Genomic DNA, 14204 nt, shown 5'->3' with positions numbered 1-14204 from the left:
AAGGGGTTTGTCAGCTGCCGCCTGCGGCAGCGCCTCGTCCGCGGCGTCCCCGCCCAAGTCCCGTGTCGTAACTGGGCCTGCAGGTAATGATCCGAGGTCAAACTTCTAGGAAGCCTTGGGCTTTCCTACATCCTTCAGTCGTTTAATGCATGTGTGCATCTTGCTCTGACTTTGTTCCTTAATTAAAGGTAACTGTTTTACTGTGGAAAAAAATGATGGAGTGATCATTGTTGTGCTGTGTGTGAATAAGGTAACAAGAAGTGAAAGGTTGGGGTTGACACCTGTGTTTCTCACCTGAACAAAACTATCCTCTTCTTGAATTAAATTCGATAGTAGACTTAATATTCATTCTGAGCACTTCTTAAGGCTGATTTGTTCAGAGGCAGCAGGTAAAGGACCTTGTAGGCTTCTGTCATAACCTTACAGTGTCTGTAACCACACTGTATGCTCTTCTGCTTAAGTAGATTAAAGCCCACTGCTTGTCTTTAGCTAAAAGTGTGTCTGAATGCCTTTTGGAAATCTTCCATTTCGTGTTACTTTTCCTGCTCTAATAGGAGTAACCTGGGTATGTGATGTGACGTTGAACCTCTGACTATGAATATTTAGAAGTAGGGCATAGGTAGGCTAGTAGAGGAGCTGCTCTTTGCAAGGTGCTACCCTCTGTGAGTAAAAACAGGAACTAGGTACTCAGGGGACTGTTCATGCAGGCAGTGGCACTGAGCCAGTGACCACTGTCTGTTATACTTTTCCTCAAAACAGTGAGGATCAAGTCAGAGGGGTCTGTAGTCTGATGCCAGAACCATTTCTCAGGACAACTATATTTTTTCTGGCTGTAACAGACCTATGTGTGGATTACTTTTTCTATATTAGAAATAACTTGATTTTAAACTAATAAAAATGTGATTTGGTTGAGTTGCAATGTCAAAAAAAACAAACCAACAACCAGAGTTAAGAGACTTGGTGAGTTTGAATGCAGCATACAGTCAGAGGGGTACTAAAGGCAGCTGTTCAATCAGCAAAGCAACGATATCCACTATTCATTACCTGGGGATATTGGAGGCTGACTTAGCTCCAGCAATGATAATACTATAAACAACACAGAGAATGATGCTGAGGAGCATCGTTCCATTCGGTTGTCTTAGTTTATGTGGTTTCAGCCAGAATTACAGTGATTTTAAATTTCTAGAGAGTCTGTTGTCATGGCAGGTGACCACCTAGGTTGCATTGTCTGGCACGTGTACAAGCAAGCTGCAGGACTTTTTAGAGTTGAGTGTGGAGTGAAAGCATTATCCTTAAGGGTGATTGAAAGAGATGGGCTTGAACTTAGACTGAGCCCAACAGAGTTCACAGAATCACAGAATGGCCTGGGTTGGAAGGGACCTCAAGGATCATGAATCTCCAATCCCCCTGCCACAGGCAGGGCCAAGTTTATTGTGTTAGACTGCAAGTGGTATCAGATACAGCTGAAATCTGAAAGCAGTACATCCAGTAAGCTGCTATATTAAATATGATACTGGTTAGGTGGAATTAACTTATCCTGTCTGAGTTGTGTCTTTGTAGTGATAAACTGGTCTGTGCCCTTTTACTGTGGTGGCTTGTGGAGTGTGGAACTGAATGGAGTGGATTTAAGCCAGGCTAAACTCATTAAGCTTGTGTCAGGGTCAGCCCAGTCAGACTCACTGCTGCTCTTGTTTTTCATCTCTGACTTCAAGGGGTGTGTTGCTTGCAGTGCTTGGTTGTATTTGGCTGCGTGACGCTTGGGCTAGTAAATCTTTGCAGAGTGTTGAGTGCTTGGTGCTGAATTACCGAATGACTACAGGAGCCAGGCTCATTCCAGCTTGGATGGGGATGACTCAGGTAACCAGCACTTCTGCACCCAGCCCAGCTCTGTGGTCTTATCTGTGCTCTTAACTCCAACTCTTCAGGTTGGACAACTGTAGTTGGGAATACCTGTGCTTCCTTTTCACTGCAGTATTTAAAGGTCCCCTCTGCACTTTTTCTTTCTTCTCTGTAGTGTCTGTATTGCTTTCTGTCCATGAAAAAGGTACAGCTGCTCTTGTCAAATTGACACTAACCTAGTAATAAACCCTGTCATCTAGACTTCTGTTTCCTCTGTTTTCTTTCCCTAGCAGCACCTCCAGTTTGCTTGGCTGACTGTTTGGCTGGACTTGGCTCATCTGGTAGTTGGCTAACAAGCACTGCCAGTGGCCAAATAAAGCCTGCTTAGCAGGCTGGGTCCAGCCCATTGGTTGTTCGTCCATCTGTATTCTTAACAAGTTCCAGTTTGAATCCTACTTGCTTTGGTGGCTGCTATCTGGGATATACCAGCAGGATTTAGATATTAAAATACTTCAGAGATTTTTCATTCATGCTAAATCTTCAGTTTTTGATGCAAGTGTACCTTCAATAGTACTTGTGAACAGATCTTTTTTCAGAATTCAAACCTTTTGTCATCTGTCAATACCTACATACATAAGTACAGTTTTGAATGGAATAGTGGTGTAAAGGAAGAAAAAAGCTTTAATGGTAGGATCAATTTATGTATACTGAATTAGTTTAAATTGTCAGTGTTAGATAAAGTAGCTTACCCCTATATTGTGTATAATCCAAGCTGGATGCAGTGTGTTAGCATGGAATATGAGCTTGCCACAAGTAACTGGAGTGTGGCTAAGGTCTTGCTTGTGTCCGTATGTACTTAGCATTCTGTTGAAGTGCTTTCATTTTGTTATAGCATTGAGCAATGCTGTAGTTTTTTCTTCCTTGTTTTCTTTCATGTTTACTGATGTTTCTTGGTCATTTTTGTGGCTTTTATTAGTGTAGGAGTAAACTATGATTGTGAAGGTATGTCAGCTTCACTCAAGTTGTGGTTGCTGAAATACTATTACAGTGTTGCAAGGAGTATATAATTTGGAGAGGATGTAGCTGCAAGTGGATATTACCCTTTGAGGGCAGCTGCTTAAGTGGCTTCTGGATCCCAGAGCTCTGGAGAAGCTAGGGGTGAGCAGGTTGGTTTTGGAAAGTGCAGAGTTACTAGCACTGACCACTGATGGATTAGTCTGATTTCTGTGGCACGTTTATTCTCTGCAGAATTACGTATATAGTGGATATTTGAAAATTCATGTTATTGTGTGGGTACATGTGTGAGTACATGTGAATGAATATGAAAACTTAGTATAGATAAATGTGATCTCCCTCCCAGCAGTACCAAATTAGTTGTTTATAAATGTCCGCTGTGGGTGCAATTTTTGATGAACAGTGTGGTGCTAGGAAATTAATTAGATATTGTGTTCCCTAGGATGCAGGAGACCATGCATGGATGTTAGGAGAGGAATGGAGAGGAACAAAGACTTTTCTTTGTTTCCCTAGAAACAAAAGGATCTTCAATCTGTCAAATGAATATTCAGAACTTAAAGAAAAGGTTCTATTTTAAAGTCTCTTATGGAATACAGCAAATAAATCTGCAAATATTTTGCTATTTTTTCCAGGGGGAATTACTTTTTTGAAGCATTTATTTTGCATGTTGGTCTAACATCTGATTTTGAGTTCCTGTTTCCCATAGTGTTGCCATGTCAGTTAGACATTGCTCTCTGCCCAACTCTGATTTGACCCGAAAGTTTGAAACATGACAAGTGTTTAGATTGTATCTCCTTGGGCACCTATCTGCATCTAAGCACTTATCTCTGTGCACTGAAATTGCACTTGTGATTTTGGCAGTGAGTGTGATTGAAAACTGACAGCTGAGCAACCTGCAGCCAGGCCTTGCTTGCCTTGAAGGTAGCCCTGGCTTTATCTGTCCAGCATCTGAAACAGTAACTCATTGTCCCGGTGACTACTTTTGTTTCTCTGGTGGCACTGGTTGGATGTCGTTCACTGGACTGGTAGCTATTGGAGAGCACTGGGATTGCAGTAAGTTTTCCTGTAGATCATTCTTTAATAGTTGGCACTGATATTAAGAGCCTTGTTCCCAGTGGGCAAACACCTGCATCATTACAGCATCTTTTAACATTAATTGGCACCCTGCTTTGGCTTAGGGGTCAAAGTTTAAGTGACTGTAGACATCAAACAGTTCTTCTGTGCCTTCAGGTCAGAGTTGATGTTTTGTTAGGACGATGTTAGACAGTACTGAATGTTATCCATGTTGTGCCAGTAGAAAATAACTTTAGAAGCCAAACTTGCTTTCAGTGTAATTGCTGATATCCAAGGCAGACCAAAGTTTGGTACATGACCAGTTTCCAGCTGTATCATATAAAGGAGTTGTGCTATTGACAGGTCAGAAAGCAGATGTTTTGTAACTGAATTGTAAGCAATCTTTTTTTTTTTTTTTATGCCTAGATTCCTTACTAATCTGTTGGCTATACTTTGTCAGAGAATGTGAAACATGAACATGACGTGGTTGTGACAAAACTTGTCCTCTTCCACTTTCAATCCCTGGACAGCGTTGTCCCCCATCCCCTAATGTTTTCAGGAAATTCTTTCCATTTGAACAGCATGTTGTACTGAATTAAATGTATACGTATGATATGCTTGAGAAACAGGATATTAATTTGTTTCCAGCAATTAAATATAAAGATTAAGTGCAAATTATTGAAAATAGACACGTGTATAATCAGTTGAACAGTCTTGCATTAGACAAATGACACGGTTATGAGAGATGATTTGGATAAGTTTGTGCAGAGTTGCTTCTTGGAATTGTCTTGTTTATCCTACTCTCTTTACAGACCTACTGAAATAAAGTCAGGAATAAATCTTTCATATGTTTATTTATTGTATTCTGAGCTAATAGAACTTCTGCTCCTAATGACATTTAATTTGATTTAGGGTAGGGTAGGACAAGTGTGATAATGAGTTTCTGCTTTTTATTTGATGCCTCTTTTTTGGAGAAAAAATGTCTTTGAATCTCCTTGTTATATTAACTAAACTGATGTCCCATACTGCAGTTGGCTATTTTCAGTGCATTGGGAAACTGATCATTTTAAACTTAAAAAAAGAAAAAAAAAAAAGAAAAAGAAAAGTTGAACCTTACATGCAAATGTTATTTGAAGAACCTATTAGTTTTCTAATAGGTGATTAGTTTCAAAGGTAATTTGAAGTGGTCTGTGTGCTCCCGGAAGAACTTTTGTGGTTGTCCTTATTTTTAAATACCTTGCATGGTTGCTTAATTGGAGGGACTTTACCAGAATCTCCCAGTTTTCTGGGATCTGTTGTTTTGTTAATCTGTTTGGTACCAACTGTTCTGTGCGTTGAAGAAGAGCGGCCTTTTACATTTAGTATTTCTCTTGAATGTCACTGGCTCAAAATCAGTGCGTTGACAACATTTGATACATTTATTCCTAAGATTTTGCTTATCCTTCCTGCCTTGACAACCAGCTGATATTGCCATCTCATGCTTGGCAGATTTATGCCATGCGCAAACTGAGCTTTTTTTGTCTACTTCTTTAAACTGGAATATTGGGCCAGACGTGGTTTTTAGTTCATGCTGTTTGCTCTGCCTGCTCTCTCATAATTTGCTTTTAAATATTTATAAGTATTAATATTCCTTCTTTTCACTGGTTACATTAATGTATATTTCTAGAAATAGTCTTGAAATTTATGCAGTCAGTTAAGCACCTAAGGACCAGTGTGTCAATCAGTGCAGTTTAAGAAGAGCTGCTTTTTTATTAGTATTGCCAGATGCAAATGATTTGTCTGAAAAGACTTGAGAATTCAAAGAGTGCTTAGAATTCAAATGTGCTTTGAATGGAAAACTATGTGGAGGCAATGGCTACTGATAGTTGATAACAAACCTGTTACAGTGATGAAGTTCTGTCATAGTACTGAGAAATCTCATTTGACACTTAATCTATAGGTAAAAAGTGACTTGAAAAAGTTTTTTTGCCTTTTTTCCTCATATCTAAATGTACATAGAGAGAGATGTGGCCAAAATGATGGATATTCTTCTCTTTTTGTAGGAGTATTTGTAGGCAAATGTAATTCTTCCTCTTGTGACCTTTTCTAATGTTTCCCTTCCTTTTGGAAAAAGCTGACGTGCTGCCTCTTTAGATGTAGGACAAAACCAGATGTTTAGCTGGAATTCATTTTGGAAAGTTCTCTATGTTTATACATGTGGAAGAAGTATTAGTATTTTGTTCTCATGGGAGAGGACGTGTTTTAATACAAGATAAGAGATGATCTGGTAAAGCCTTTGGACGGTGTTGGGAGAAGCTGCTTCTGCAGTGATACTCTCCTGGAAGGTCGCATACGGCTATAGGTTACTCCTTGTGTTGCACAGAGCACGTGCGTTGCTTGGACTAATTGGATGTGATCTCTGCTCTTTTGACAAAACTCTCTGCCTCGAGAAACATAGCTTGTCTTCCTGGTGCCCAACATCTCCCTTTTTCCTGCAGTTTGGGAAGTGCCATCCTGAAAGAGAATGTGACAGGAGCAATTGGTTAGAGAAGAGGAAAAGATGGAGCTGCAGAAGGTTAGAGCTGTAAAGGAGAAGGAGAGAGAGAGAGGAGATGATGTATGTCTGACACGTTCCTTGTTGCTGTCAGGTTCCCAGTGTCACATTTGCCTGCAGTTTGCAGTATCTGGGGAAGCCCACCAGTGTGCTGTGCACGTTGCTGTCCCCATGAGGGATAACAGGCATGTGATATTGCTGCTGGTTCTGGCGATTGTGGTGGTTTATTTGTGGCTCACCTGAGTGTCTCTGTGGCTCTATATGATGGCTTGTCTGTTTCTTCAGGCAGCGTTTTCTAGAAATGAGAAAATGAAACTCCGCAGCCTCTCAGGACAGCCTGTGCCGGTGCTGGGCAAAGAGCTTCAGGGAGTGCCTGATTTCTGCTTGCAGCTGGCTTGTACCTTCTTTGGACTTCAGAGGGCACCCTGCCCATTCAGTGTACATGATGAGTAGAACTTAATTGAAGATAATGCAATATTTTATTTCCTCTTTACTGGCCAATATGTGGTGTGAGGTAGAAAAGAAATGGATAGATCTGAAGTCAAAGTGCAACTTCAAAAAATAAGAAAAAGAAAATTCTTATTTCCCTTTGTGAATATATTGACTTTCCTGGGGTATGCACGAGTTGAAGATAAATGAAATGTTTACCAGAAGGCAGCCGGCCTGCTTGAGAGAGTTCTGTCTTCCCTTTTTTTCCTCTCTTTCAGTACTTCCTGCCCTCCATTCTCTGAATAGCATTTAAGTAGAATTAAAAGCTTTCTGTAGGAATACTTGAAGTGTTTCTGAGTTAGACTGTGAGAACCCACTCTGTGTTTCTGGCAGCTTTTCAGGAAAGCTTAGTCCTGCGTTTCTTGGAGCTATTATGTGTTCTGTTCCAGCAATACAGAAGCTAAACTTACAGCATCTCTTGGGAATGCCACTAACAGAGAGAGAAGAGCTACAGACTGAGATTCTCTTTTGCTCTGGAAAAAGAGTGTGTCAGGGGTCCCCATTCCAACTCCAGCTTATACAGTAACAGAGCAATACCATCATCCGTGCCTTCTCTCTTCCTTCAGTGTTTGCTCTGCATTCTCTTCCCTTACTTTGCAGTTCAGGTATCACCGTGGCAAATCAAATAAGGAACTACCCCCAGGGTAAGCTAAGGTAGATACGTGGCCAAAATGTCAGTAGAAGCCTCAGGCTAACTCTGAACATATTGGAAGTACAGTGTTTATTATTCAAGGTGTTATGCAAATGTTTTATGTGACTAGAGCACAGAACAAATATCTTATGACAGATTAGCTTTGGGCACTGGATATTATTGTAAATCTGGGCAGACTTAACCTGCTATTTTCTATTTCTTCTGTTTAGATCTTGTGTAGATAATTTTTTGTACTTGTCTGTAGTGAGTAGATGTTTAATTCCTCAGATTACAAATATGGGTTTTCTATATTATATCTTGGAGTTTTGACTTCAGTAGTGCTGGAGCTGCAGCAGTTTGTACTCCATCTGTTATAGCTTCATTTCTTTTTCCAGTGTTAAAGAATTCTAATGTAGGTAGCAGACTAGAGAGCTGTAGCATTAGGTCTATTACTTAATCTTTTGTCTCTGATTTTAGGGGGAAGACCATTGATTCAAATTGATGCAGGTTTTATCAAACCATAAGTCAGGATTTTTTGTTTTGTCTCTTACATCTAAAGTCAAGCACTTTTTGTCCTTCAAACAGTCTTAATTCCTCGAGGCTTTCCTCCATTCCAAAGATTTCAGTGGTTGCTCTGCTTATTCTCTGCTTGCTGGCCTACAGGAAATTCTCTTTAGAGCTGTTTGTGACATTCCATTTTATATTTTTACTGTGAAAAGAAGTTTTGGGGGGGTAAATCAAAGTCCTGTACGAAAGCAAGTTCTCCTAGGAATTCTGGATAGGTAAATTTGTTATCTGATGCATAATGGAGAAAAATAGAAGTTATTATTAAATAATGTGAATAATATGAAAAAATATTCAGACTTGAAGGACCAATAGAATATATGAAGAGAACCACAAGAGAATGAGAGAAGTCAAAAGTGAAATTAGGGTTTTATATTAAGAAAATTAGGAAACTTGGGCCAAATTATGACCACTTTTCTCATAAAAATATGAAATTGTATTTTAGTCTGGTTTCCCAGGGGCACTATATTTATATAATCAGTTGGCCTTCTTTCTTCCTCATAGTTATTGAACACATATGAACAGTTTGAAGAAAACCCTACTGAAGGGTTGTGATTTCAAAGACAACTGAGTTGCTGCATGTTTTGTGACTATCAACAAGCTAAGGAATAAATCTCAAATCTATCTTCCAGCGAAGGCGGGGAGACCTCTGCTGCTGCTCCTGCCATTTGTTGGCAGCTGAACAGACATCAGGATTTGGCTGGCTGCTGGCATGCACGTGGTTGTAAATTAGTACATGGGTAGCTCCACAGTAGCACAGCACCTGCCAACTCTGCCTCATAGTGTTTTAATAGAAGACTTCAAGGGAACAGAGGTTGCTGTGGTGGGTACTGAAATACAATCAGCAGGGAAGTTTTAGGGAAATGGTGCTTTCTGGGGATTTATTGTGCACAGAACTGACTTCTGATGTAAGAAAGAATTCTGGATTTACAGTAAAAGTACTTAATGAACTCACAGTAAGTAAGATTAATGTTTATCTGTGGGTTTACTTCTCTTGCAGTGGTGTGATGAAAGATTCGACTTCCAAGCTACGTTTTTACAGTGCTTGGCAAAACACGTGCCAAATATTTACTCAGCTGAGATGGACCCCTTGCTGGAGAAACAAGAAGAAATGGTCCAGGCAGCAATATTTTACCCCCTGGAATGTTATTTATTTGGGGAAGACCCAGATACATTTCTAGAGAAGCTACAGCAGAGCGGAATCTCCCAGCTCTGTGGGAAGGTGTTCAAAGGAGGGGAGACAACATATTCTTGCAGGTAAGGATGAAGCTATGTTACCATGTTTGCTTGCAAGGTAGTGCACCAAAGTGGATTTTATAAAAGTAGTTGCTCTGCTGACAATTCATACCTTGTGTGTGGTAGATCTTTCCTTAACTTATAGTAACATTTACTTTAGATTCCAAACCACCTTAAAATGAGCAAAATAATATATGAAAAGCAGACTTTGGCAGAGTAATGAGGAAGGAAATGAAGAGGATGCTAAAGGTACCATTGATTAAAAATAATGGATGAAAGCCATTGATTAAAAATAAGGGGATGATTGGATATGGTAGAGGTCTTTGCCTGATGTTGGGAGATAACACGCATACAAATGTGTGCACTCTACAGTACTCAGCCTTTCAGAGTCTGAATCAGAATCCAGCATTTCTGATCATCCTCAATCCTCGTTCAGATAATATCTACGTAATCAATTGTTGTTTTTCACCTCGCTTCTCATTCTGGAACATGTTAAAGATGACATTATATTCATTTGGTGTTTAGTTCATATGTTAAAGGTATTTGCAGTGGGTTTGAAGATTCCTACTGTGCTGGCAGTTCATTAGCCTTAATATGATGCAATTGACGTAGTTTATATTTGTTTTCTGTTTATTTTAAAAGCCTTGAAAATTGTACTGGAAGTGCCAGAAAAATGTTAATAAGGAAGAAAATTATTTTGGATTGAAAAATAAATAATGTTGACTTCAGAATTCAGGAAGTGTCAAAAATAAAAGCCTCTCTGTAAAATAAATAAAATAAAAAATTGTGAAATGGGATGTAGGGTTTTAATTAGTCACGTAGGATGTATGTTCTGGAGCTAATTTTGTGATGTGGTTCTGTTGAGATTTTGACTTGAGACTACTGAAAAATTTTAAACATAACTTGACAGAAGTGTGGCTTAGGAAAGTGGCTGCATTTGTTGCTGGAAACCATAATAAAGTGAACTCCACAATCAGTTTCTTTTTTTAATAACTGTTCATTCTTGGCAAAAATAAAAATGTTAGTAACAACTTCTGATAGTTAGTGGATATCAAGAATGTTTCTAAGGAATTTGAAACAGCAGGTTCAAGTATTTGATTCAAGTCTAAAGTCTTTCATCCTTTCCTGATGTGGGATTGTCAGTATCTTTATAATTTGAATCTGTTGTTAATCTGGGTTTTTAGAAGAGATTTTCTTCTGTGCATGAAAATTCCTTTTGTTTGTTTTGGAAAATTCTCCAGTTGCCATTTTTCTTGCAGAGACTGTGCAGTTGATCCAACCTGTGTACTCTGTATGGACTGCTTCCAGAATAGTATTCATAGGAATCACCGGTACAAGGTAAAGACATCTTCTGTTAATAAATGGTACATGTAGGTTCAGAGAACTTTTGCTTGAAGAATCAGGGAACTGCATACAATCTATTAATATTTATTTTAAAAGTCTGCAATTTCCTAATTAGTAAAGTCATTCTCACATTTTTTAGCTATACAGAGCCTTTGATAAGAGAAGTACATTTCTAAGATAAGAACCAGAGAGTAGAATTGTTTGTCTGCATACGTTATTCTCTCTGGCAGTTTCACCTAAGTACCTGCCATAGCAAAATGCTGTGATGGAAAATGGCAATTGTATCATTGGTCCCTTTCAGTACTTTATACAAGAGTATATTCTGTTTGGAGATGTAGAAGGAATGTTTATAAACAGAGACAACTGTTTCACCACTGCTGTCACTGATGCAGTCTCCACATTTTCACTGTCTTTCCGTTTATATTTCCATAAACTAATTTGGACTACAAGAGTTAAAATAAATGTTAAGCAACACATTTTTAAGGACATAACTGTAGAAATGGATAATCTCTTTTTGGTATCCTCTTGATTCTCTTTGAGCCAAATCTGTGTTATTTTCAAAAGATTACCATAATTTAACTGCAAAAAGAATTTTTAAAATAGCTCTTAGCTAACTCTCCCACCTAGGCTGTTGTCTGCTCTTTACTTCGTAGGCCCCTTTTTTGTTTGCTCTTTGCCCTTATGCTTCTGTCATTTCATCAGTGTTGTAAGCAGGAATGGAAGGAACAGTGTAATTTTTAAGCTGGTCTAACTCTGCTGCAAGGAACAAGAAAATGTGCAGAAACATCTTGTATTCAGTTTCATTATCCTTCACCACTGAAAAATGGGCTGGGTTTTTTTTTTTTTGTCATTGAAGTTACATCCATTTCAGGGATCTGTCCTACTTGTATTATCAGCTGATCATAAATCACCTTTAAATGGGGATGGTTCAATGAGATGGTTGGGAAGACGGTCTTAGCAATCTCAAAAATAATGAAGAAATACAATATTCTGCTCTTACGTATAAATCTTTACATATTGATCTGAAAATGTTTTGTAAGTATTGATTGAAAGTTGCATGAAGCCACCCTGGATAATGGAAATATAAATTCTATATACACAAACATGCACGCTCACAATTTGTGACCAGGGGAGAAGAGACAGTAATGGTTGTAGAGCAATTTGGAATCGCAGCAGAGCTGAGATGCTGGTTTGGTAACTTGTTGTCCTTTCTGTTGTTTTTTTTCAGTAACTCAAGTTTGTGTCAGGCAAAAACTAGTTTGGAAATAATAGTGGCTATGCTGCATTTTCATTTTAAAGATGCAATCTGAGGAATGCAGACTGTTCTTTACAGGTTTATAGAATAATTTAGGTTGGAAGAAGCCTAATGAGGTTACCTAGTCCAATTTCCTGCTCAAAATAGTCTAATCAGATCAGGGTATTTTAAAACACGTCAAATAAATAATGAATTTTTCATATTTTTTTTTAAGTGAGTGACTTAGTATTTTCATAATTAATTTACATTTGGGGGGGTTAGAGTAAGCTATGGATAATTTTTTTGGTCTAAATTTCATCTGAACTTTCTGTCAAAGTGAATAGTTGTTATTTCTGAAAGTACAAAGTTAAAGTTGCAAATATGTATTTAGATACTGATTGTCTTACTTTCTTCAGTTAGGAATAAAGGCATCTGTTTAATGCATGCATTTGTTGTATAGATTATATTAAATCTTTTCTGAATAAGTTGTAAAGAAGGAATTGAGCACCTTTCCGATAATTTTCCGATATGATCAGGAATGTTTTCTACTTATGAAGTGCTTATTTATAATAGTTCTTGTTTATTTCTTGTTAGATTTGCTGAATGTGCTTTTTTTTTTTTTTGTCAACAGCAGAATTACAACTGTGTTTTTCACTTACTTTCTGCTCAAAATATTTTTTGCTTAATGAGTACCATGACTTTTTTGCGTTCCTCTGACTACTTTCCTTTTATCTCAGAGAAGTAAAAGAAATTTTGTGATAGGTCTGGATTACACTGGAACCCTTATATTTTGTAAATAGACATTTATACTTGTGTTTTACTTAAAGCATGTTTCTGTTTTCTTTTGTTGTTTATGTGCATACCTTGTGACTGAACTACATGCCCTTTACAGATGCATAGCTCCACTGGAGGTGGATTTTGTGACTGTGGGGATACAGAGGCATGGAAGGCTGGACCAGTGTGTACTAAACATGAGCCTGGAGCATCAGGTTCTCCAAAAGAAGTAAGGATGTTGCTTAAATAATAAATATTGACTTAAAAAAAAAATGCTGATTCCGTTGTATGAAAGTAAATATTTTGTATAATTGATGTGGAATGTCCAGGTAAGTTAGATCAGGTTTTCCTTGGTGAAGATCTTAGTTGGGGTAAAATGTATTGATTGGACATTTGTTGTCTCCAAGCAGAAAGCAAAAGCAAAAGTGCAGCTCTGTCTGCCTTTCTTGTCTTTTTTTGTCTTCGATTCTGAACCTAAATGGCAGTGTCTCACTCCTCTTTGCTACTTGTATTATTTGGTTCCTATTTACAAATAGTTTCCTAGTGTATGGTATGTTAATATATGTAGTGTATATTATGGATTTCACCTGTGTCTCCCAAAAAAACCCCATTGACCTAGTTCTATATGGGTGTAGTATTATATATATGGGTGTAGTATATGGGTGAGGTATGTAGTGTTCTTTGAAGAGTTGCTCCCTTTTTCAGCACAGGAATGGGCTACTAATAATTTTTCTTAGTATTTGGAACAATTTTTTTAGTATTTTCTATTCATGTTACAGTTGATTACAAAACTGGCTGTTTTTTTGCAATAGCTGTCTAGATCAACATATATGGAGTGTTAAATATGCTATTTTGGGACACAAATTATTCAGTCTTTAGTCTCTAAACAGAGGTTGCCAATTGTTAAAGCTTTGGTTGTACATGATTTTTGTTAACTGTATGCACTTAAGAATTGCAGATAGCTTCTGCAGGACAAGAGGGGAAAAATGCAAGTTATTTGTTCCAGCAATTCTACTTATAGCCCGTACGTTCTGTGGGTATGAGACTTAAAGGTTGGTGGTAGCATCAGCTACTCAGAAATAGATTTCTTTCCTTAAAGGATCTGTAAGAAAATTGTGTAACGCTGGTGTATCTCACTCTAGTGCTATGTGCTTTACATTGTTAAGTCATACCCTGGCAGATTTGTATCAGTCTGCATTCATCTTTTAAATTGCAAATATTCAAGTAATTGATTTTTGGTAATCTCACCCCAAATGAACTGAACTTGTTAAAAACAAACAGATTTTTGGGTGGAAAGAAAGAAGCTGCCTAGAGCCACTTCCATTTCTGTTTGCCTGCTGATAGGTGGATTTCCTGTAATATGCAAGGTTTGGGGAGCACTATCATTACAAAATGTAATGGAAACCACATAATAAACTTTTAAATCTCGTTAACCTGTCTCCACTAGCATTCCAAACTCAGTGTGTTGTTTCTGTGTTCTTGGGCCAATTAAA

At 38.1% G+C, this 14204-nt stretch overlaps 1 protein-coding gene across 1 annotated transcript in view; it reads left to right on the top strand.

The window, feature by feature from the left end:
• The first annotated feature begins 9106 nt into the window (after positions 1-9106).
• The window catches only part of UBR1 (ubiquitin protein ligase E3 component n-recognin 1), a 50039-nt gene continuing 44941 nt past the window's right edge, over positions 9107-14204 (top strand). The window contains 3 exon segments of the mRNA XM_031553548.1: positions 9107-9380; positions 10619-10697; positions 12830-12940. Of these exon segments, the coding sequence (XP_031409408.1) occupies positions 9205-9380; positions 10619-10697; positions 12830-12940 (366 nt within the window). The 5' untranslated portion in view covers positions 9107-9204.

Source organism: Meleagris gallopavo, chromosome 5 (assembly GCF_000146605.3).
Source record: "Meleagris gallopavo isolate NT-WF06-2002-E0010 breed Aviagen turkey brand Nicholas breeding stock chromosome 5, Turkey_5.1, whole genome shotgun sequence".
In the NCBI taxonomy this organism is placed as follows: domain Eukaryota; kingdom Metazoa; phylum Chordata; class Aves; order Galliformes; family Phasianidae; genus Meleagris; species Meleagris gallopavo.
The sequence above is the reverse complement of the archived record's forward strand: the minus strand, read 5'-3'. Positions and strand labels throughout refer to the sequence as shown.